Source organism: Aulonocara sp. 'chitande type north' Nkhata Bay, linkage group LG14 (genome assembly GCF_057382095.1).
Source record: "Aulonocara sp. 'chitande type north' Nkhata Bay isolate Kocher_YH1m ecotype deep benthic linkage group LG14, A_spYH_male_GT1.1, whole genome shotgun sequence".
NCBI lineage: Eukaryota > Metazoa > Chordata > Actinopteri > Cichliformes > Cichlidae > Aulonocara > Aulonocara sp. 'chitande type north' Nkhata Bay.
In genome coordinates, this window is record NC_141357.1 from 4,692,278 (window position 1) to 4,717,217 (window position 24,940).

The window sequence follows — 24,940 nt, forward strand, 5'->3', positions numbered from 1 at the left end:
CCATCATTCCAATTGTCAGTATTTAAGGAATCTTTCACCTCAAAGGCCCTACCACCGTCAATGTGTCAAGCAATCATATTTTTATTGGTCAAAAAAGGCAAAGATCAACCCAAGACTAACTAAATGAACATAACCCATAATACAACATGACATGAAAACACGAGAACTCATGAAAACACTGGGTCAAGTGACCCAGGACCATGACATAAAACCCCAACTTAGAACATATAAAATATAAACCTCTCCATAAAACACACTCTCCAGCGCAAAAGATGTTCCAAATGAACCTTACAGACTGAAACATATACACCCACTGCACAGGGAATTTCACTGTACTTTAATTTCACAGATTGTGGTGGCGGATGCTGTCCCCAAGCCCGGCGACTGGCCTTTTCTGCATGAGTCCAAGTGTGGGACCTGGAACCCTCGTGTTCCTCCTTGTATGCTCCACACTGTGGAGTCAGTTGGCCTATATCGGAATGTCCAGTCCAGTCGGGGGCAGGTATGTTACCCACAAACTCTGGGTGGAGCCAGTCCCAATCACCTCTTTACTGCTGTCTGCCTCTCACCTTTAGACACTGATGTTTTTGGGACAAAGTGTGGATGAGCACTACTAACCTGCAGTCATGCGCTTATGTCACAGTTGTCCCCTCAATTTTAATAGCACTCTAGATTTCACAGTGGCACTGATTATTTACAGCATATACTCTCACATACTCTAATCACACCCAATAGGCCACCTTTAATACTCAAAAGTGGGGAGGGGAGAAGGCAGGTCTTCCTACACCGTGGCCAGTTGGCTCCAGGGTCACTGTTGGGCCATCCTTATAAGCTAGAATTAGCTAGCCTCATGTACAACAACATAACAACAGAAACCCATGGTATAAAACTTCTTTCAGAGAGCTTTTGGGATGACAGCCAGGAGAAATGGTCAGGACATGGTCATCATGTCCAGAACAAGCAGACATCACACAGAACTTGTCATGATTTCATTTTTCAACTAAACCAGTTGAATTGCTTACTGAAACTTAATATTAGTTATTTCCACTTAATATGATGAGTGCACTGGATTTCAGTTTTATGCCCTCTCTGTTTGGGAGCAGACAGGACAGGTCTTCTGAATTCATGCTCGGGGATGTGTATGATTGGGCTGCAGGGCAGTGTGGTGATAAACTACAGAAGCCCTTGCAAACCTGATAAAGCTAATAAGAAGAGAAGGACAAAAATCAAATTACCATACAAGTAAATGCCATTTCTGACATTAAAGATGAAATAATCCTCGATGGCAGTGGTGATTTTGACTGTGGCACTATTGTATCCTTTGCTTATGCTGGCAGACTCATGAAAGATTCAGATTCATAAAATCATGAAAGTATAGAAAGCTGCAGATGGATGGATTCTTGAAATAATAACCACCAGTACAAAGTGTCAAAAAACACCTTTATTGAAAATTTTAAAAAAAGATCGCAGGAAATTAATACATTCATGTATTTTGGAAATATTTACCACTTTATACTCCATCTGAGGCAGGAATGTATTTCTCTAATCACAATGGTAACAGCTATATGAACATCATGTAATGCCAACCCATAACGATTCTAAATCCCACTCACACAATTAACACTATCAGAAATGATAACAACCTCTACCATTTCCACACTAATGAAAGGACACAACTTTGGCATTAGCACTGTCAGAGAACTTATTGCCACAAATGATTGACACCTGCTCCATCCACCCTCCTACAAAACACCTGGAGCTCCCATCTCTTCTCACAGACAAACTAAAAACAATAAGATGATCAAGAAGTTTCTAAAAACTCAGCATCTGTCCAAGTTCAGTGAGTATGAAGGTCTGACAACCACATGGCCCAGAATGGCAGTTGATTGATTTTAATTACTTTGGATTATTCCAGGTTGCAAAGACTGCTTACTGTAGTTTCTATAAACAGAGTCCATAAGCACAAACAGTCTACATTTGAGCCACACACACACACAAAAAAAAAAAAAAAAAAAAAAAAACACACACACACACACAAAGATGTGCAGCTGTTTTAAGGAGAACAAGAACAAATTAATAAAATACAAATCTTCAACACAAGAAGTAGATATAAAAAGGAGAAAATAAAGGTCACAATTTTGATATGTTTATGGACAAAAGACAGAATCATGTGTTTACACACAAGGTTCTGTCAGATTCTGTATGTTCAAATACAAATAGTTAAGAAGCAGAGGTGCTTTATCTAACACTGGTCTCTGTAACACCCTCAGGCAGGGCACTGAAAAAATTAACCATACTGTAAACATACTAGGGTGGGTGTGAGTACGTTACACCTGCAAGTTTGAGGAAAAATTAGCAGAATATTTGCAGTTTACCCAAACGGCATCTCTTGACTTGGACAGAAATATTAAGAGTCATTCAATTTCTTGCCAAGGGATGACTACCAAGATGGTGGATACCCTATTCATCAGGCTCTAGCTTGATAGCTAGCATCTTTTACTGACAAATGCTGTCCTTTCATCAGAAATAAAAGCTGCTACAAGTTTTTCAGTGAGCGAGTATACCATGGTAGTGTAAATACTGTTTCAGAAAAATTTGAAAAACCTCCAAAGAGACCATGTCTGCATCATTCTTTCCTTAGTATTGATAAGATGTAAATAATGGGCCTCAAGACCCTGCATCCCATACCTTTTCCCTTTAGTTCCCGCACCAAAGCAGAAAAGAAAACCTAACATTAAAAGCAAGCCCCACTGCAAAGCCTGTGTTAAATGCAATACCTATTCCAGGTCTGTGGAACTAATGCAGAGCTTAATAATAATGCAGGTGGACAGCTGGAGGCAGATGGAAGAGCAGCCGAAAATTACTGATAACCATACTGATACAGAGGAGGAGACCTGGCAGTATTGACCTAACAGGAATGGGTGATGTGCTGGGCCCTGTACACTCATTTACAAAAGCACTTACAAAAATAAATATGTACAAGATAAGGTAGTGATGGGCTCTGGCGAAGACATGGCCCTGGGCTTTCAGAAAAACAAACTTTTCTTCTTCCTGTCCCGATCTTCTTAGATTGTTCAGAGTTTTATGAAAAGCTGTTCAGAAAAAAAGTGTTTCAATGGTTTTTCAGTATGTTGCCAATACAAATGCAGTCAGATCAGCCAATGCCAAGGATTAAATGACTTTGTAGGTTAGGTAGTCACAGAGGAGTGCAGGAATGGCCAGCGCCTCCACCTGCTGGGTGCTCATCACTCGACGGAGAGCCATTCTGCACATGTGCTGCAGACTGGCAATGCTACGTGGACACTCCCAGAAGTGCACGCTACCATCACGAGTCCTAAAACATAAATCAAAAGGAGAAAAAACAGAAAACTGAGCTAATATTTCAGAGAGCTCTAAATGTAGTAAGGTGGTGCAAGGAAGCTGAGGGAAAAAATGATGAGGCTTCCTTATCGAAAGTCAGGATGTGCCCAGGTGTAGTTTAACTTCAAATGTGTGTGTGTGTGTTAACAGAGCATCGTCAACATGTTGTGGCATCTTACCCAGCAGCAAGGACACTTCCTTGAGCAGAGAAGGCACAGCAGAGGCCATTAGAGACAGAGGCAATCGCCAGAGGAGCCCTTTCCTCAATGCTCCAGAAGCGAACCAGCCTATGTAGAGAGAAACAAATAAATAAATAAATAAATAAATAAATAAATAAAATTGTCACAACCTAAACTGCAAAAATTTTGCTACCACCAGACCAATATCTGACCAGTGACCAAGCCAAATAGTTTCCTGTACTTCTGACTGGTTAACACATTTGTCTTAAACCTTTCAATCTTCCCATTTTTCTCCAACACTCTGAATAATAATGTGGGAACGTTGTGAAGCTTCCTCTCAACACTTTCCCAGCAATTCAGTGCTTGGACAGTTAGCAGTCAGAGTAATTGATAGCCACCTTCTTACAGTCATGTAACCCAGGACAAGCCAAAGAGACCAACAGTAGCTCTGCTTCTGAAACTTCCAAGAAGACATGAGTGTTGAAGAGAGAGCACAAACTGCACCAGACAAGCTTTTCTGCTATGCTCCAGTTGACTGTACAAACATACTCTCGAGAGGCCCAAAGACAAACACATGTGGGTTTGTCATGGCTCACTCTAGTTTTGTGTTCTAAAGTATTGTAAATAGACCACTTGCTTATATGCTGCTGAAACTGGTCTTGCTGATGCATTAAAAAAAAGATCATTCTCTTGTTTCTCGCCTTCTTTGTCTTTAAATCATTCACCAGACAAAAACAGTGAAAAACAAAACAAACAGATTTTAAGAATAAATAAAAACATACACACATACATTAAATTATATTAATATTACCTGTCATCTGTAACACTGGCAATGTGTCGGCCATCAGGGCAGAAGCTCACAGAGCGAACCCAGCGGTCATTTGCTCCTCCTGCAAAAATGGGTGAAGGAGGGGGGAAGAGGTGGCTGGGAGAAGACAAAAGCAGAAGTTCATAGAGCATCAGTAATAGAGCTTTTTGGATTCAAATTTTAAAACTCGCCGTTTGGAATGAAAAAAGTCATAATTTAAAAATTTTCATTGTACATCACATCGTTATAGCTTTTTATAAAGCATATTTATGGGTTTCATTGTGTTTGAACAGTGGACAGAAGATAGGAAGCTGGGGAAAGAAATCAGTGACTGACATGCAGTAGGTGGCTTCTTTTTGAAATTTTCATTTCAACCATGTGCAGTGGTGCAGTAAACAGTGAAGCGAGACAGCATTCCTTCAAGACCATGGTGCTACATATAACAGACAATCAACCCAGTACTACATATAGTGCAGTGTATATAATTTAAAAAATAAATAAATAAATAAATAAAAAAAATAATAAAAAAAATCAAAGATTTCCTTATGCAGGCCTCTGCTGCTCACTCCAGAGCATGTCAAAAATAAATGCATTTTTGAGATTCATACGTTTCCTAGGTCATTATTGTAATTTGCTGTGGGACGAGACAACAGAGTGACATTCAGTTGGGCAGACTGAAGCAGGACAGGTTTGCCCACAGGAAGCGGAGATGAAAGTTGTTGAATTAATCACCGACTAAATCAAGGCAGATCAGTCGACTACCAAAATAATTTTTTCTTGCTGTACTACAGATGAAGACGAAATTATTAGTCCTCTTATGAAATTTAAAGTTTGTCAAAATTCTCAAATTTTCCCAATTCCCTTTTCAGCAAGCAAGGACTTTTCAACATATCATTTCTAAACATGCTAGGTTTCTTGAGAAAGCATAAATCATGTTTGCACAAAATAAAAGAATTAAAGATCAAGAAGTTATTGTGATCCCGCAATCACAGGGTGATCTAACAAAGCACTAGAATTTATTTACAAAAATGCAGCCTGTTCCCAGTGAGCCAATTCAGCTAAATGAGAAAAGGCTACAGGAGAATAAATATGCTTTTGATATAATGGATAACTGATAGAAATCCCTTGGCACTGTGCAAAGGGTTCTGAGAATTGAAATCTAGGTGGGGTGCAGGATTTATCCAGAGGAAACGGCATTATTATAACTATTCCACCTGAAATATGTCAGATCACAAGTTATTGTGCTACATGTGCAAATGTACAGATCACATTTTCATAGCACATAGCAACATTCAGGCATTAATATAACACATTTACACATATTCATTGATAGCTGTGTTTTCACAAACATTTCACTTTTATTCGCTACAGAGTCAGGAAAGAGAAGTTGCTTGCTGTTTGTGCACTGCTGAGAAAAAGACAGCTCAGTTTAATTAATTTCTGCTTCTGCTTTAAAAAAGCAGCATTATTGAGGAGCAATAAGTGGGGCTCACTTGTCAATACTCAGCGTGAGGACTGAATGAAGAGTTTTAGGACAGAACCAAAGTATTGGCACTGGGATCACAACTCAGTCATCCACAGAAAGTCCTAACATACATGTGCCGATCACATCTCCCCCACAAAACTCAAACTGCACCTCTTTAGTAAACCCAGTCAAAAGGCAGCTTTGGGCTGCAGCAGATGTTAGTAAATATGTCCCTAAAACTTCCTTTTGCTTTAAAAGTGCAGTTGTCATTTAAATAACTTGCATAAAACCTAGTGGTGAATAATCATGTCTCAGTAGATTCAACACAGCGAACACTCGGCATTACATTCTTAAGGAGACTAGTGTAAAGCCGTTCGGATTCTCAGCGCACTCCTCTTCTCTTTTCCCCAAGTCCTTATCTCACATTTCCTTGACCTCAATTAAACCTCAACGTCAAGGAAACGAGTTAGGCAAAGCCAATGGGGGACTTTTGGAACACTTTCTTTAAAGGAGATTTATTTTAGTTTACTTAGGGCTGCCGCTCAAACGAGCAACATTTTGTTTACCAAACAAATGTGTACTAACATAATATTGAATATCTGTGTTGTTTGGATTTCTTCTTACCCCAGTTCCAGGAGGATTGTGGCCTTATGGTGGTCCCAGACAATCACTCGGGTGTCATAAGAGGCGGTAGCTAACAATGCTCCATCTGGCGAAAACTCACAAGACACCACATCATGGTGATGTCCCTCCAACTTTCGGATCAGCGTGAACTTATCCATGTTCCATAGGAACACCTGCAATAAAGAATGACACGTTATAGCCCATGGAATGATTTAGACTGTATGACTATAGATGTGTTATCTTACACTAATTATCACTAGATGCACAAAAATCAACTAGAAATTAAATTAATTAAATTAAAAGGAATTAAATCAGAAAAATAGTTATGCTCAAATTATGCTCAGTGTCACTATAATGCTTTGTAACCTTAAACCAGGCAGAAAAAATAAATAGCAGAGCCTTGCTAACGTGCAGTGTGCTACACATCATCAACACTATGCCAATAAGAACACTTTCCTACAATGACAATAAAAATAACAAACATTTATATAACTGTAAAGCTTCTACATTAGAATTTACATTCATACATCTTTCATTACATCAGTAAATGAGCTAAATGTACACTATTTTAATAAAAAAAAAGTCTACACAAAAAAGAGAAAATAAAACAAGTAGTAACTTAAGGTAACATAAAGTTACTCCACTGGTTTCCCCTTTCAGAGATTTAGTTCACTGTGTTTACAATAGGCTCGCATCTCCGGCAGAAGCCTACGAAGAGAGACTGCAAGAGAAAAGAATATTTATGGCCAAAGGATCGATACCTCTGGCAGAGTACACATATGCACGCACATGCGATTCGCGCGTGCCCGCACACACAAACAGACACGAACATACAGGCACACACACACACACACACACACACACACACACACACACACGCAAAAAGTGACAATCTGCATAAGCCTTTTTCTTTTAATGTCAGCCATGGTCAGAATGTTTATTAATAATGTCTTTGATTTGTGGCATTTATCACAGGACTGTACGAGTATGAAACTTTTAGGGCCTGCCACTGACTAATTATAGGAAACTATAAATGATGCTGGTCGTTAAAACCTTATTTAATGGTCTATAAAAAATACAGCTTGCAATCTAATACTACTGTTTAATCTTTCTGTATGGGTTCTTTTCTTTTTTTGTCGTCATTTTTCAGTTAAAAGAAACATTTTTCACAGCTGAATTCCTGAAATGATGGCAGAAAGGTTGAGGTAAAAAAAAAGAAAAAAAGAAAGAGCATAAAGTATTGCTGCTCCCTTTTATTTGTTTAGCGATGGCAGTGCATGTGTGTTTGGGTGGGGGGTGGAGCATAGGGCCACCATTTACATGACAGTTTTAAAACTACAATTAATAAAGTAAATAGAGCAACCGCGACAGCAGAAGTAGACAGACACGGAGCAGCACCTACGTACAGAATGACCTTGCAGGTCAGGATGCCAGGCTGCCCCTGGCCAGGCCTTTGGGCATTGCGCACTGTGCGTCCGTGGTTTACCAGCTGCTCAAAATGTCAGCGCAGCGCTCCTTTCAAAACCAATCACACACTGAGTTTTACCACCACCTGTGACAAGGAGAGCAAGACACACACTGTAGGGACATAAAACCTAACAAAACTATCACCACGTTAAGAGTAATCTAGGTTTGTGATACTATGCATAAGGTTAGCCAAAGCTGGCCAGTCCATGGAATTGCTATTCAGCAACATGTTTGACTTGTAAATGATTTACAATGATTTCGAATTTTTTAAAATGAAAAAAGTATTTTTGGGGCAATTTATGTTTAAGTTAAACATTCCCCAGTATTAAAGAGGTTTTTTTGTTTTGCCTCTCCCACTTCCATGTCCATACTAAAAGATTAACTTCAGCTATATAACATTCATAAAAACAATTGTCTTCTTCATACTTCATGCATACTTCAGAACAAAATCCCTTTTTCACAGCATACAAAAGCCAAACAGAATCTAGATCCAAGCACTTGACTGTTGACACCGAGCACAGTTTATATTAAAGGTAGACAAAGAGGTTATGGGGTCTAATTGAGGTTTGATTGAGCATAACTGATCACAAGCAACTGCACAAAGATTAGCTAGGACACTCATAAAAATGAGTACAAAGGAACTTGTTTACGCACCGACTTTCCTGCACCAACCGAGCACAGAATGGAAGAGTCAGGGGAGAAGGAGCTGCAGTACACCCAGTTCTGATGGCCCCTCAAAACCTTCACCATATTACCTACAAGAGAAAATGACCGGGCTCATTACTCTGAGTGCAACATTTCTGTCACAACCTATATGCCAGTCTTACATTTTGATCATGTTTATATTGTTTTATTTAATCAATATTTAACCAGGATATTTAGTTTCCCGTGAAGATCGTGATTAGAAATAACTGGTCAATATATTTTTGAACCACTGCCGTGTTAAGAGTTAAGTGTTAGCTGCATATTTGCTAAAATTGCTGCTACTCATCTACTAAAAAGTAAGCAATTGGTCTTTTCACAACACTTATTTACACTGCTCTTTTATTTTGCGATATTACTTAGTTGCATTAACATTTTTAACTGACACAATGTATGGAAGGATTCAGGGTTCTGGTGTTGCATCTAAGGTTCCCATGATCTGCAAATACTCTCAGGGCAGCATGTGGTTAGTGTTTTAAGTGAGATTCATGGTTCAGCATGGGTAGCGTTCTGGGGTTGGGCCTTCAAAAAGCTCCATTGTCAGACAGAGGCAGTTTACAAAGTTTGTGGTACAACTGGTCTATGGGTCACGCTTGCTTGTGCTATTGTTGGTCTGCCAGCAAGCTGCAGAGGAGAGCGAAGTTACAACATACAAATTGCTGATGTGAAACAGAGTGTTAAAAACAATGGAAAGTGCTTACTGCAGCTAGTTTTGCTTTTTGCAATTCTTCTATTCCTAGTGAACTCTGTTATCGCTTTCCTTTCTTATTCTGGCCCACTTGTCAACCAATAACCAGACACAGAGGTCATATGTATCCAGTCATGTGCAGCTAGGATTTTGGAAAACTGCAGGACTTTGTGTGTCAGGATGTCTGCTCTGCTAACTATCTAAACAGCAGTATGATGAATGCAAACAGACGCATTATTTGACATAAATTAATCTTGAAGCAGCATCTGGGTAATAAATGGAACTAAGACTCTTGTGTTTGTCAGGTTGCATTTTCTCAACATTAATAATAATAATAATAATAATAATAATAATAATAATAATAATAATAGGGACTTATCACTTCACTTCTTCATTGTGAACTCAGTGTAACTGTAAACACTGTTTGCTTTTCTGGTTTTAAAGACCAGGGGCCTTATATTTCAACTGTGAACAGCATGGTCTCAGTTAAGAAATGAGGCTATTACTTCTTTGCACTGGAACGAAAAGCAAAGAATAAGGTTGGTTTTTAAAGTCAAAAACAGCTCATCCACTTACCATCATCTTTGAGATCCCATACACGAAGGGTCTTATCTCTGGATGCTGACACCAGCATCAGACTGCCATCAGGAGCAAAAGTTAAGTCTCGTACTACATCTGTATGATCCATCAGATTCAGCAACAGTTTTCCTACAGAAAGCAAACCAAAGAAAGTAGATTAAAAGAAATGTCAGTCTTCACAGGCAACAACACAATTTCAGTTCTAAAGCTCCAGCTTTGTTTGTTTCAGGGACGAAAACCACAAGGTTAAAAATGAACGAAAAACTGATTTTAATTGCCAACTGAAAATTAAGAAAAAATACACTTGTGTTGCAGATAATAATGGTACCTGAAAGACAGGCATAATCAAGGACATAAGGTGTTAACTTGAGGAACAACCCTCAACTAGACTTTCTTTTGGAGCCCTAGGGGTTGGGTGGGATGGAGAGACTGCTGATTTCTCACGGTGCCTCCAAAGAGACATTTTTTTTCTTTTTTTCAATTTTTTTTTTTTAAATTAAGAACAAAATCCGACATCTATAATTCCACAGAAGCCACACATTAAATACTTTTAGAAATTTTGTTCGTTCACTGCAAAGCCGAACTATAGAACTGTAGCTCCATCTCCAGCTTTAAATTGGTCACATATTTGTATATCTTCCCAATCTACAAACCAAATACCAAAAAGAAAATATATATTTTTAAAAAGTCTCTAAAGGACTGTTGTTTCACGGCATTTTAAACTCTAAGGTAAAAATCCTATAATAATACAGAGAAATTTTAATTGCAGCATTGATGAAACTGGGATGGGGTTATCACAAGGGACAGGAAAATTAGTGGTACTACAAGGAAACAGCTAGAGAAACATTAAACAAATTAATTAGCTTAATTGGCAACATTGTGTGCCCCAGGGACCATCTGGCTGGTTATCAGAGATCGGTTTTCTGACGGTATGGGGGCACACTAGTGCCTATGGAATTGGCAACTTGCTCATCTGGAACAACCATTAGCCTCCTAGGACCTGGCGTCCACATATGTGGACATCACATTTCGGGTTCATTTTTCTCAGAAACAAAAATCAGGTTAAAAATAAATAAATAAATAAAAAAAATCAAAAAAAAATCTGGTAATTCTTTGTTTGTACATTCATCAGGTCCCAATATAGAATAGAATAGAATAGAATAGAATTCAACTTTATTGTCATTGCACATGCACAGGTACAGGGCAACGAAATGCAGTTTGCATCCATCCAGAAGTGCTTTAGTGATATAGATATATTACAATATATATTAGCAATAGTATAGATATGTAAGTATATTACAGATATACAGATATACGCTTCCATCTAGAAAACATCTTTTCCAGGAAAGGCATAGTATACTTCATCAAGGTAACTGTAGAGGCTAAGCCTACGCTTGAAGCCACTGAGGTGGTCGTTAACGGGGGTGACGCGATGTCACTGGTATGCATGAATTAAGTTCACAGTCCAATAAATCCAGCAGTATGTATCTTGTCCTTTTTGGTCTTTATTCTGTATCGACTTAGCATAACAGCGCAACGTTCACAAACTGTTTGCCTTCTTAATGACACACCTGACGCCGATTACGTGCGTCTACCTTAAATACCTTTACATTACATAATCAAAACAGAAAAAGGTGACCTCTAGTGACCACATAAGGTATTAACCCAAGAATGGCTCCTACACCCCGGCCCCTAATTGAAATGGCTATCAGACATGGCAATTCTAATCACAAAGAAAATAAGGAGCCACTAATACAGTCTACTTTAGACCTATACATTCACATAAATAAACATAAGTAACACACTTTTAACCTTGAAATGGGAAAGCATTTGCAAATCACTGAGCCAACTTTTCCACTTTTGCAACATGGTTTGGGGTATTGGTTCATCCCATCCCAGTTTCCTTTTGCAAAGCTCCTGCTGCATTCCTTTGGCAGGCAGCAGGACTGGTGCAAGACACCCCAATGGATCGTAAATGGAACTTGATATTGATAACATTCCACGCCTAGTACAGGATTTTTGAGGGATATCCATTTTGAAGTTGAATGTATCAGTTTCCACGCACCACTGCAAGCCCAGAGCTCTTTCTACCGGAAGTTTGTCTCTGTCAAGATTTAATTCTTTCAAGTCTTTAGCCCTTTGCTCCTCAGAGATACTTTGCAACAGGGTGCGATTGTTACTGACCCACTTGGTCAGTGTAAATCCTCCCCTTTGACAGAGTGCTGAAAGATCCTTGACCAAATCGACAGCATCTGAGGTGGAGGCCACACTCTTTAAACAGTCGTCCACATAGAAGTTCTCTTTCAGCGTTTCACATACCTTGTCTAGGAATTCAGTTTTATTGTCCTCAGCCGTTTTTCTCAAAGCGAAACTGGCGCAGCTCGGGGAAGATACTGCACCGAACAGATGAACAGTCATGCGAAACTCAATTATGTCCTTGCTCAGATCTCCATCTGGCCACCATAAAAAACGCAGAAAGTCTCTGTCCTCTTTGGCAACTTTAACTTGATAAAACATTGCCTTTATGTCACCCATAAATGCGACTGGATCCTGTCGAAATCTAAGCAAAACCCCAAGCAATGTGCTTGTGAGATTAGGACCTTGTAAGAGCTGCTTGTTTAATGATGTCCCCTGGAATGATGCCCCACAGTCAAATACAATTCTTATGGATCGTTTTCTGGGATGGTAAACTGCGTGATGAGGAATGTACCACTTCTTTCCATTTTCGCAAGACAGCTGCTGTGAAGGTATTTGCTCTGCATATCCATTACTTATCATCTCGTCCATAAAGTTTTTATATTCTTTATGCAACTGTTCATTCTTGAGAAGTTTTCGTTGTAGACTTTGCAATCTTTGTTTAACTATGGAGAAATTGTTTGGCATCTTTATGTTATCCTTTTTAAAAGGTAACTTCAAACAGTAGTGTCCATCTTCCATTGTTGCAGATTTTTCCATGATCTTCATGAACTTAAGGTCCTCCCTTGACAAACCCTTTTCCTCTGTAACCCTTTCATTAAAGTCATAGTTATATTGACTTTTCAACATCTCCTCCAGCTTACAAACAGATATCCTATTTACAACTGTTGGTGGGTGCTCGCTGTCCAAGTTGCTTTTACCATCTTCCATGGGCCCATTTATGACCCAACCCAATGCTGTTCTTATAGCATATGGGCCATTCCCCTGGCTATGAATGACCTCCCATGGTTCCAATAACTTGGGAGTGTTGCATCCAATCAACAGGTCCACATTAGCCGTTATGTGGGGAATTTTAACCTTTGACAGATATGGCCACCTGATCAGATCTTCCTCCTTTACAAAGTTATCCGTGGTGACAGGCATCCTTTCCTGTGTTAGGATTTCTGGAAGTTCATAGAAGGCATTGCTGCCTAAACCAGAAACTTCAAGACCAGTAAGTGAGTGGGCAGAGACGACCTTTTCTTGACCCATTGTTTGTAACAGGAAGTGAGTTCTTTTGCCCACAAGATTTAGCTTTTGCATGAGGTGTTCTGAACAGAAGCTAGCTGAACTGCCAGGATCTAAAAAAAGCATGTCTGTATGACATGACTACCTTTAACAGACTTTATTTGAACTGGCAGAATGGAAAGCAAACCGCTTTCTCTTCCGGCCCCTGTATGACCACAAGTTTTTACATTCTTTGAAGAGGAGGGCTCTCCATAGCATTCAGGACTTACACCATCGTTATCAATATGGAGGACAGTGGGATGACCTTTACCACACGTTCTACATATCAAACGCTTAGCACAGTCCTTGCTTGTGTGCCCAGCACCTAAGCAACCAAAACACAGCCCTTTCTCCTTTAGAAAAAGCATTTTGTCTCTGTGCTTCTTCCGCTGAAACTGTTGACACTCCTCCAGTGTGTGTCGTTGAGTACAGCAGACACAAGATGGCTTTACTGTAAAGTCATGGCTTGTTGTAGTAATCAGCCTTTCCGTGCTGTAGGTTTTATTCATGTTCATGGGTGTGGCTGTAGCAGCAAAGCTGTTCCCTTTAATTTGTTTGCTTGGTTGTGACTTCAGTCTGTTGTCAACCTTTGAGACGGGGATTGTTGACGTTACATTCTGAATGTCCCCAAACAAAGTATCTGAAAGAATTTTCACCTGCTTTTCAATAAATGCAACCAAATCTTCAAACCGAGCTCTGTGTTTAGAGGTTTCCAATATATCATATGCGAACGCTCTCCATTTCTCTCTCATTTTATATGGCAACTTGCACAAAATGATTTTCATGTTCACTGGCATGTCCAGTTCCTGCATATGTTGCAATGTTTCCATGACATTACAACTCCCACGTAAGAAAAGAGAATATGCTTGCAATGATTTCACATCTTCATTTTTAATTGCAGGCCAAGATAACGCCTTGTCAATGTAAGCAGTTGCAATTTTATATTCATTTCCGAAGTGTTCTTTGAGCAGTTGCTTTGCTTGTATATAGCCTTGTCCTGCAGCCATATGTTGACAACTGCGTACCAGCTCTCTCGGCTGTCCTGTTGTAAACTGCTCCAAATAATACAAGCAGTCCCTCTTATTGGCCTTTTCTTCCACTCCTTGTTCAAACGCATTAATGAAAGATGTACTGAAGAGGATCACCATCGAATACAGATATTTTCCTGGATGGTAATGACGATGCACGCTGATGCTGAACAAGGGTTGCCGTTATTTCATTTTGTCTTTGTAAAATGGTACAAATGTCCTCCGACCGTCCTTCTGCCGCTGTAGGAATTGACCTGGGCGATGGAGGATCCACATTGTGAAATTGCATTGTGATGACCGTTTGAGCTTGTGGCTCACTTTCAATTTCCGTTCCTGGCAGGATCATTGCAGATATGTTGCTTTCAGTCTGTACTATTTGCACTGCAGGTTTATCTTCATTGACTGGTGTACTAGGCTTGACTGTGGCTGAAGCAGCTGTTTTCTTGATTTCCCTTTCATAATATGAATTCATAGCATTGGACGATATGTTAAAGCTATTAAAACAGCATGGGTTTGTAAGGAGAAGAGACCAAGTGCTGAACTGGCCTGCCTGGAGTCCAGATCTTTGGCTATCTAAAAACTAATCATGCATATCAAGAAATAAAAAAAATAAGTCAAAGATGCAGGAATATTGAGTGGAGAGAATCCTGTATTAGACAAAAATGAGACAACAATCCTCTCCCAAAAGTCCACCAACTGGTCGCCTCAGTTTCCAGATGTTTATGAGCTGTCAAAAGAAGGGACTTGTACAGTTGTAACCATGACCTGACTTTTTTTAATGTGTTGCTGCCATTAAATTCAAAATGACAACATTTTGTTTTCTTCAAATGGCACGGTCTCTCAGTTTACACCAGGGGTGCTCAATACGTCGATTGCAAAGGTAGTATTGGTAGATCGCATGGCATTAAAAAAATAGATGCCAGCCTATCATCCATCCCGTCACTTGATTGATACAGGGAAGCCAGTCAGATGACAGCAGATTTTTTCTGACGCTTAGGTCGCTGCGCATGCGCAAACAGCGGCGCGAAGTGTAGTAAAACTGACAAGCTGGTCAGCGAGTTAACTCCAATTTTTAGCTCTCGGTTTTTTCTCTTAAACCTGGCCGTCAGCAGCTACTGTCCGGACTATGCATCCCTGGCTGATTCAATTCAGTGCAAGTCATCAGAGTAAACTCAGGTAATGACAAAAAATTTACATAGTTAATTGTGTTGTGAAATATTGGATATTGCGGTTATGCATGTATATACATTGTAGATATAAAGAATCCTCAATATATTTATAAATAAGTATATGTTTTGGATTTTTGTAGTGGGTAGATCATTTTGACTTGGTCATTTTATAAGTAGCTCACATGCGGAAAAAGTGTGAGCACCCCTGGTTTACACCTTTGATATATTTCCTATGGAAAATAAAATGTTCAACATTTGCAGAGTTGGGTTTATATTTCATAGATTCAAGTATCTAACATGATTATCAACTGGTGAAGCTGAAGAGAGCTACTTCTAATTAATGATGATGTGTTCTCACCAGTGTAAACATCCCAAATCTTGATGCGACCATTGTTGAGGCCTGTTGCCAGGAGCAACTGATCCTGTCCAAACTTGAAGCGATGCCACTCAATGTTGACACAGCGGCTGTGCTTTTCTGGTACTGAGGAACCAAAGGCCAATCCCCAGACAATATCACCACAATCTATGGTGTGTTCTGGTGGCTGGCCTGCTGCTGGGACTACTTGACCACCATTGCTGCTCTGACGAGACAAATGCCGAGGGCTCAAGGCATTGGTATCCTGTTCTCCATGGTCCACTGAACTACAGCAAAAAAAAAAAAAAGAAAAAAAAAGAAAAAAAAAAAAAAAGAGTGGAGAAAGAAGGATGTCAATTATGGAACATGGTCAAAGAAAGGAAAGGTAAAAAGCTAATACAAGTCTAAAACATGTAGCCTAACTTTGGTAGATGTTTCCAGTACAGCTGCAGTGATTCAGACTAACTCTAATAACTTGATTATGAGAAACCATTGATGCAAATTCCTTGCTATGATGTTTTATTTAAATCCATACAACAGTCAGTAGTGACCATGTGTCCATGAGCACAGTGTGACGTATCACATGTGTAGCAGTCATGATTTGATGGCGGGATGGAGGCAATTGCTCTTGGGTATACATGAGGCCCAGTTTTTAAAGGAAAGATTGACTGCAGCAATCTACTGCAGATGTCAAGAGATCTTAGTTTCCTTAACAAAAACAGGTGACACACTCCCTTTTTGTATAGTTCATCTATAAGCAGGGACCAGTCCAGTTTGTTTATCTCGGTGTAAAACCATCCCAAAAATTTACACAGGGTAAAAAAGGAGGCCTGAATTTCCTTGGCTTGGCTCAACTGATGGAGCTGGTTGTCCTGGAGTAGTTGGTGGTGGAGCTTCCGGTAGGCACCACCCAGTGTGTCTGCTGCCACCGGCCCACCAGATTGGACACAGCGGTAGCCCTGGCAGGGGCCATCTAGTGGCCCGGCAAATGTGAGTCGCTGGGGCTGCTACATCCGTTGCCACGGCGGCTGGTGGAAGCAGAGCAACAGCCACTTTCTCCAACTAACCTAGGCTGTATCCCAATTCAGGGTCTGCAGCCTCAAAGGCCGCATTTTAAGGCCGATTACGTCACAGCGACGCGACGAAGGCTGCCCCAATTCAAAGGCTGCTCGAAATGCAGCCTCAAATTAGTCCTTTATTTCCCTGAATTTTGAGGATGTGGCGGTGTAGACTTCGTGGCCCAACATATCCCAGAATGCATAGCGCGGCAGTGTGTGTGGATAATTTTGCTGGAAAAAAACGGCGGAAGAGGGGCGCCCAAAGAGTAAACTTTTAAAAGTAAGTACTGAATATTATGTCACTTATTTATGTGCAAATGTTTAATAACGAAGAACAAAACATTACTGTTGGCCACATGTCGGCAAAGTTATGTGACATTAGTGATGTTTGTACTAACTTGGTTTTAAAGCCTTTACTTTAAAATATACGCCGTTCAATAGTCGACCTTAATCTTATAGAGAATGTGATGATTTTATGGATAATTAAAGTCAGTCATACATCCACAAACACAACAGTTTTGCAGTCCTGAATATTACAGCACAAGCAGGATTCACTGCACTGTTAATGTTAGCTATGTTATATTGCTGCCTCTGTTCGGTGGTGTTGAGCCAAACGGACTTTAACGTGTGTTTGAACGACCTGACGGTTCACTCGTTAAGCTGAAAGAAAGATGCTTCAATCACAGCAGTCACACATGTGTCCACTGTACCATCTGGGAACTCTTCTTGTTTAGCACTCATAATAACACAAACACTAAATCCTCCTTCACTCCTCGCATTCCACCAGTGTGTGAATACGAGAGTGAATGAATAGTGGCATTGTAAAGCGCTTTGGGTGCCTTGAAAAGCACTATATAAATCCAATCCAATCTATTATTATTATTATTATTATTATTATTATTATATTCTGAGGTAAGTTGATCTATAGTGTTACATCATATTCTATAAGGATGTTATGTGTTTGTAGACTTTCTGCCCAGTTTGACCCATTTAGCAGAAGTCAGCCTGTTTAAGGCTCTGATATCTGTTCTGTATGACTTACAGCAGTTATGACATGGTCTGATTTTCTCACCCAATAAACAAATATTTAATATATCAGTCTACTCTTCATTTCATCAGAAACAGTTATCACAGCTCGTACATTTGCTTTTTCCACATATATGTAAGCATTGAGCAAAATGTAATAATGCCAACATACTGAAAGAACAATATTTGTCTCTTATATATGATACATCTATATATACACTGTCAAAGATACTTGTCTTTGAGTGAAGATTTAAGGTGATAGGACATAAATAACTGCAACTTGAATCTTTACTGAAGCTCAGTATTTGACACAGAGTTCAACCCTCCGACTCCCTCCCCCGACCCAAGAGAGACTTACTGCATACTGGCAAGGTGCTAAAGGGTTATACAACAGGCTATGGTTCATAAATATCCTATGGTACCAGTGGAAATTTTATATATGGGCAAAACTTAGAGGCTAAATGATACGGGCAGCATGCACCTATTGAATATGAGAATGAACTGGCATGGTTTCAGTATGCTAATAGGGCAGTTGTAGGGGTGTGTTCTCAGCTGGTAGGGACACAGGTCTGTGCTGAGCTCAGCGGTGACATGAGATCGTTCGACATGGACTCTGGGGGGAGGAGGAAATGGCAGGGCTTTCATGGGAGACCCTGCCAGCTCCAGCAATTAGCTCCAATGAAGGTGGAGCTGGTGAACCAGCTGGCCGTTCCAAAAGCACCTTTGCAGTGCCACAGCACACTTGTCTTGCAAAGAGTGTAGTACATGCACAGTTTCAGGTCATCTCTTGAGTTGGGATGCCGAAAGAGATACCAACTGACCAGGGCACATTGTTTATGTCTAGGACACCTAAAGAGGTGTACGAATTACTGGCCATTAAATCTGTTCAGACCGGTGTCTACCACCTTCAGACAGACGGGTTGGTGGAGCAGCTGAATAAGCCTTTGAAATCCATGATTCGTAAGATCATATAAGAGGATGAATGCAATTGGAACCACTGGCTGGACCCTATGTTGTTTACACTGCCAGAGTTCCCTAGGACTCCATGGGATTGTCTCTCTTTGAATTTCTGCTCAGCAGGAAGCCACATGGGGTGTTGGACCTAAATAAAGAAAGCTGTGAGGAAGGGCCAAACCCTGCTAAGAATGAAATTCAGTACATTCTGGACTTGAGAGCAAACCAATACACACTGGGTAGGTTATCTGAGAAAATGTGCTCTAGGCTCAAGAACATCAGCAGCGCCTGTAGAATAGAGAGGCTAGTCTCAGACAATTTTCAACCGGAGAAAGCTCTTGTATTACACACTTCTTTTAGCTCAAAGTTACTCGCCACGTGTCGAGGATCCTACATGGTCACACCCTATATGATAAAACCCAACAAAAATAAAGTTTGTGTAAAGATCAGAGCTACCAGACCAGTTGAAGCGCATGTTCCAGAATCTATAGATTACAAGTACAATCTATACTTTACTCAATACACATCAGCTGAGTGGTTTCAAATATTTTCAAAACAAATAGCAAACCGACTCAATTTGGCAAAAAATCAAAAATCATGAGGTTATGCATTTCTTCAGGGTGACTTAGATGTTCTGTAAAACAGTTTAAACTTGTACATAGTCTTCATTGATCTAATGACAAGTTATCAAAAGTTCAAAGAGATCCTACATGTAACCAATGCAGTCACACTACTGCATCCTTGTCATTTCCAAAACTAGATAGAATTTTTGGAATTCCATTTTGAGACCCTAACCTGTCTTTCACTGCATCATTAATAGCAGAGTAATAGAACTTGTGAGGTATCTTGAAAAGCATTTACAAATAAAATGTATTACTATTAATTTAAACTCCACAATTCTGTAAAACATGTCACATATTTATTAACTCCAATTCAAAATGTGATGTGGAACAAAATTCCTCTTTGCCTGTATGCACAAACTGCACACAACACTCTGTTGGAAAGCAGAAAATAGAATGTCATTAAAGACTTCTTAGGAATCTATTTTGTTAATATAATATTTATAATATTGATTCTCTCATTAAATAAAGAATTTTTTTGTTACTGCATAATTTCATATTAAAGTGGTATATCTGGTAAAATGGCACCAAGTGGATGCAGGACTTATTTCTGTTTTGTTTTTTTTGTTTTTTTTATTGTTCTGTTTGACTGTTTGAGTGTCTGAAGAGCAAAAGCATGAGACTGGAAATATTACACTGATTAATTTAATTAACAAGTACCCAAAATTAACAGTCCCATTAATAACTGCATTTTGAAAGCCATGTGGTCAAGGGTGGAAATGGAAAATGTTCCTGGAGAAAATTTTGCATCTGCCACAAAAATGCAACACCACATTGAGTTTTGCTCTTTCTTCTAATAAAGGCATTTAGAGCAGACTAGCAGCAACCCACGCTGCCCACGACAGGTCAGGAGTGTAAACTGAACATAGTTTTTTCTGTTCAAATTTAAACCCACCACGAAGGCTTGTGCATTCTTCCAATTTACAAGCCCATCCATAAATTTACCCCCATTTGGCCAGTGGCAGGAGCTAATTTCCACCCATGCATGTGGTATGTAATTCAACCTACTGAAGACAGAAAGAAATATGAATTTTACCAAAAGACAGTTTTCACTGTGTACCATCTCTGCAGAAATGTGACTAAAAGCCTGAAACACTGGAATCTGCTCTGTAAAAAGGAAAACATGATACATTATTGTATGCATCTTGCATTTGAAGTCTCCTCTTCACTGCCTCTGAAGCGCCATTAAGTTTAGTTCAGCTCAGCTGTTTTAATAAAACACCAATATTGCTGTAGAGCAGGACTATGTGGGGCTTGGCTCTAAAGACTGCATGAAAAAAATTACATAACAGAGCCAAAGTTTTGGCACCATGCTTGCAGTTTTGAGCCATCCACTACTGCCAATAGTGTCACACTCGCTCTGACAACATTTCAACATCATTCTTAATAAATAAACAATTCTAGCAGTAACTAACTTATATGTATCTAACACAAAACAAGTTGTTCTTCTCTGCTTTAAAATGTAATTATGTTTGAAGTAAAATGCCTGCCACATTTGCGCATTTTATTATTTGATGGTACAGACCAACTCTAAATGCCAATGCACTGCAATCTGTCTTCATGTATACATTTGCCAGCAATTATTTGCAAACATTTGCCAATCTGTCCAAGATTGTCTGCAGTCTGTACAAGTCCAACTAAGATTAGCTGGCAACGGGTTGCCTCTCATCAAGCAACCTGTACAATTACCTCTCAATTGAAATTGCAAGTAGTTGCACAGTAATTCAGTGTGCAGCACCCTCAACCTCTGGGTGACTGCCTACTTACAATCAGTTCCAGATAGAAAATCAAGTGTTATCACACCATTGTCACACAGAGGCTGCTGTCCTTCTTTTCCTTTAATGTCACTGGGGCCCAACCAGCCACAGCCCTGATGGCCAGGAACAACAGGCACTTCTTTCTAAAGATAACTTCAACATGTGGCTCAGAGTCACAAGACCCTGGTAAGCGGAAAAACACACCATTAAGCAGAGAGTGAGCTGGTAATTCAAACCACGTGTTCTTGGCACTGACAAATGCATCTGATCTTTTAGCTTGAGGTTGGCAGAGACTGATTCAGAAGACAATTAAACAGCTAGAAAGCATGCAGAGTTTTATGTGTATGTAATCATGTAAAACTCATTCTGCTCTCCATCCTGCAACACAGAACAGCAGCTCATGCACCAATGTAATACTAATGACCAAATTCAGCTGGCTGTTAATCTCAAGAATTTGCACATTTCCACAACACCAGCCATTTGTTACCTAAAAGCAGTTTTCAACATGGAGGAGGAGCAGCTGTAACTGTGAGCCCCTCCTGCATGGCTGAGCTCCTCACCCTATCTCTAAAAGAGATGCCAGCCACCCTTCGGATAAAGCTCATTTCCATCACTTGTATACGCAATGTACAACGGACAGTACAGCGTCCGCATCACGTAGCCGAAGCCGCAATCTGTCTGTTGATCTATCCCTCCCCTCTCGAATAAGACCATGAGATACTTGAACTCCTCCACTTGGGGCAGCAACTTATCCCTGACCCAGAGTGGGCAATCCACTCTTTTCTGGCTGAGGACCATGGCCTCAGACTTGGAGGTGCCGATTCTCATTCCTGCTGCTTCTGTATGAATGTCAAAATTAAATCATGCGCCCCCCAAAAGCAGCCCCAGCAATGGTAAATGCTCTGTTGTATGAGATAGCACAAAATTTAATTGTAATCCAATCAAAAAATAATTAAATTAATTATCCTAAAAGCCTCAGTGTCTCATTTTTTTTTCCATAAATTTGAAGATTTTTATAATTAGTTGGGGGTTTATCTAAGAAGCAAAACAACAACACAGAAAACATGTACTCTATTACTATAAAAAACAGGCAAACATACTACCAAGGTAGTTATGATAGTGATATAAAAAGTGCTTGGTGCTTTAAGAAAATAAAGAGAAAAAGACATGAAGGGAAACAAACCAAAAGAAACTTACAAGCTGTTCAGGCATTTTGTCCAAGGGATAAGCCTGACAATGCGATGCCCCTGAGACCAAGCAAAGTAGGAACCATTGGGTGCAAAGGCCACTGTCCAAGCTTCACGCCCAGACTTCTGGTCAAAGGGAGCAACAGGCACCAGGAGTTCGCCAATGAACTTTGCCTTACCTGGAAAAAGCAATAACATAACTTTTTTTCAGCTACATTCTGTAACAAACTGAATGTGCGTCATTTTTCAGCCCAAATAATGCACATGAAACTAACTTCTTTATCTGGCACAGACACAGTTTGTTCACTGGTGCAGATACCTGATTGGCTAATGTGCAAACCATACCATTGTACAACGGGGGAGGGGGGGGAGACATAGTTATATTCTCTCAGCTATAATGGGCTATACGCTGATATATGAACTGTCTACAATTAACCTCTGCAGATCCACTATTAACTTTTTACGTTTGGAAATTTACTTTTTTCAAGTCCATTTCTACAGGATATCAAAGTCTACGTGGCAAAGTAACCTTTGGTTAACTTACGTCTTAAATTCCGGATACACAACATACTGGCAGTTTCATAACTGCATTCTTCACATAGCGCACAAAATGGAATCGTTGTGCTTTGTGTTCAGGTGTGTATATATATCGGGGTTACTTGGTAAGACCAATATATAAGTTAATGTCAACACATTTTTGCAACAAGTAAAATAACAGCAACAATAAAACAAATACTGCATTGTTTACATGAGTGAGTAGATAAATATAACTCCGACAACGTCTATACAGTTATGAAGGTTGTCTTTTTGTGTGCAAGAATGTGTGAAGGTACGTGCATTAAGTAAACCACTAAAGGCCTACATGGGGCTGACGTTTATCAATTCTGATTTTAGGATTAAATAAGACGTTTAGTACCTAACTACGGTTATAGCTAATAAATAAGCAATAAATAAAAGTAATACAGTTAACATGCTAAAGCTACGAGCTCGGTTTATTAGCCATGCAACGTTGGCGTGCAAGCACGCACGTACATCCCTGGGCGGCTATGGTTCTCGCTGTTGTAGGAAGAATGGCTCTCGGCCACTGTTTGTATCAGCAAACCAGCAACAGGGAAACGCTGCACTAACGTATAAAATGGTTTTTATCGTGGATATGCATCAAAATAACAAACCGCACTGAGCTAATATAACAGCAGGGATACATACGTATATAAACCCAAGAAACACTGACAAATAAACGACATCTCTTAACTTAATTAAACTTTGCTTTACCGGTTTAAGCTAAGTAGCCACTAATTCGACATCTTATTTAGTAACAATGTTTTGAAAGTCCACATAGTCTGGTGGAAACAAAGAAAGTTTTACAGTTTGGCATTAGATAAAAAGCACTAAGACTAAAATACCAGGACATCGTTCAGCGTTCTCACCTGCATTCACAAAAACAATACATGTAAAATGTTTTACTTACCTAAATCATTTTCGTTCACAGAGTCTGGGAAGCTTGCCATCTAAATAAGGGCACAGACCTAAGAAAAAGTCGGACACGCACTATGAAACAAAGATGTTTGACAGAAATCTGGGTGCGGATTTATACAGCGAATTTTTCGTTAAAAACGTATGCTAAATTCGGTTAAATCCCTCCGCCAAGCTTCACGTCTGGGGTGGAAAATACAATCTTCGTTTGGCGCGTCTTTTTACTTGAGTACTTCGGCAGTAGACGTTATCTTTGAATCTATAATTATATTGGTAGTGTTTTAACACGTCGCGTTAAAAACTATATGACTCGCTACGCTTTAGATTTCTTACGATCCGTAAAAATACAATGGCTGCCAACTGAACGGTACAAAGGCTGAATAACACCGTGGGAGGGGTTTCATTCTACGTCAGCACAGTTGCCATGGCAATTTAGCCCCCCCCCCCTACACCCCCCCCCTTTTTGTCTGACGTGTCCTGCGCATCCAGTCATTTGACGTTGTCGGCAACTAACAAAATGGCGCATCCGTAACCATCTGATGGAACACTTTTTTCATGTTTATGTCACAATTGACGCCACTCACAGACAGCTACTCAGTTTACCAGTATATCTTTAAAAATTACAATATTGTTTTCAATTCATTTTATTTATTTAGCACCAATTCCCAACAACAGTTGCCTCAAGAAAAATATCTTACAACAATACAGAGAAAATTGTCCCGATTATCGATTATCCCCTATTAGCAAGTGCTTGGTGGCAGTGGGAAGGAAATACTCCCTTTTAATAGGAATAAACTTCAGTCAGAAACTGTAATTGAAGATATATGTGACCACAGAGTGTCATCATGGTGTTTACCAATTTTAGAACTGAGTAACTGAGCAAGAAGGGCCATATCAAGACGGTGACCAAGAACATAACAAAACTTCTGCAAGGACAGAAAAACCTGCCACAAGAGGAGCCATCTCATCAGCTACAGCC

At 39.7% G+C, this 24,940-nt stretch overlaps 1 protein-coding gene across 1 annotated transcript; it reads right to left on the reverse strand.

The window, feature by feature from the left end:
• Window positions 1–1,423: 1,423 nt before the first annotated feature.
• Window positions 1,424–24,346, reverse strand: wsb1 (WD repeat and SOCS box containing 1). The gene is made up of 9 exons (XM_086260632.1): window positions 23,957–24,346; window positions 22,499–22,667; window positions 15,890–16,173; window positions 9,870–10,001; window positions 8,558–8,658; window positions 6,437–6,609; window positions 4,351–4,464; window positions 3,540–3,647; window positions 1,424–3,334 (listed from the first exon to the last, which is right to left on the reverse strand). Exons 1-9 carry the CDS (start codon window positions 23,994–23,996, stop codon window positions 3,172–3,174), a joined length of 1,284 nt encoding a protein of 427 aa, XP_086116758.1. The 5' UTR covers window positions 23,997–24,346; the 3' UTR covers window positions 1,424–3,171.
• Window positions 24,347–24,940: the final 594 nt, after the last annotated feature.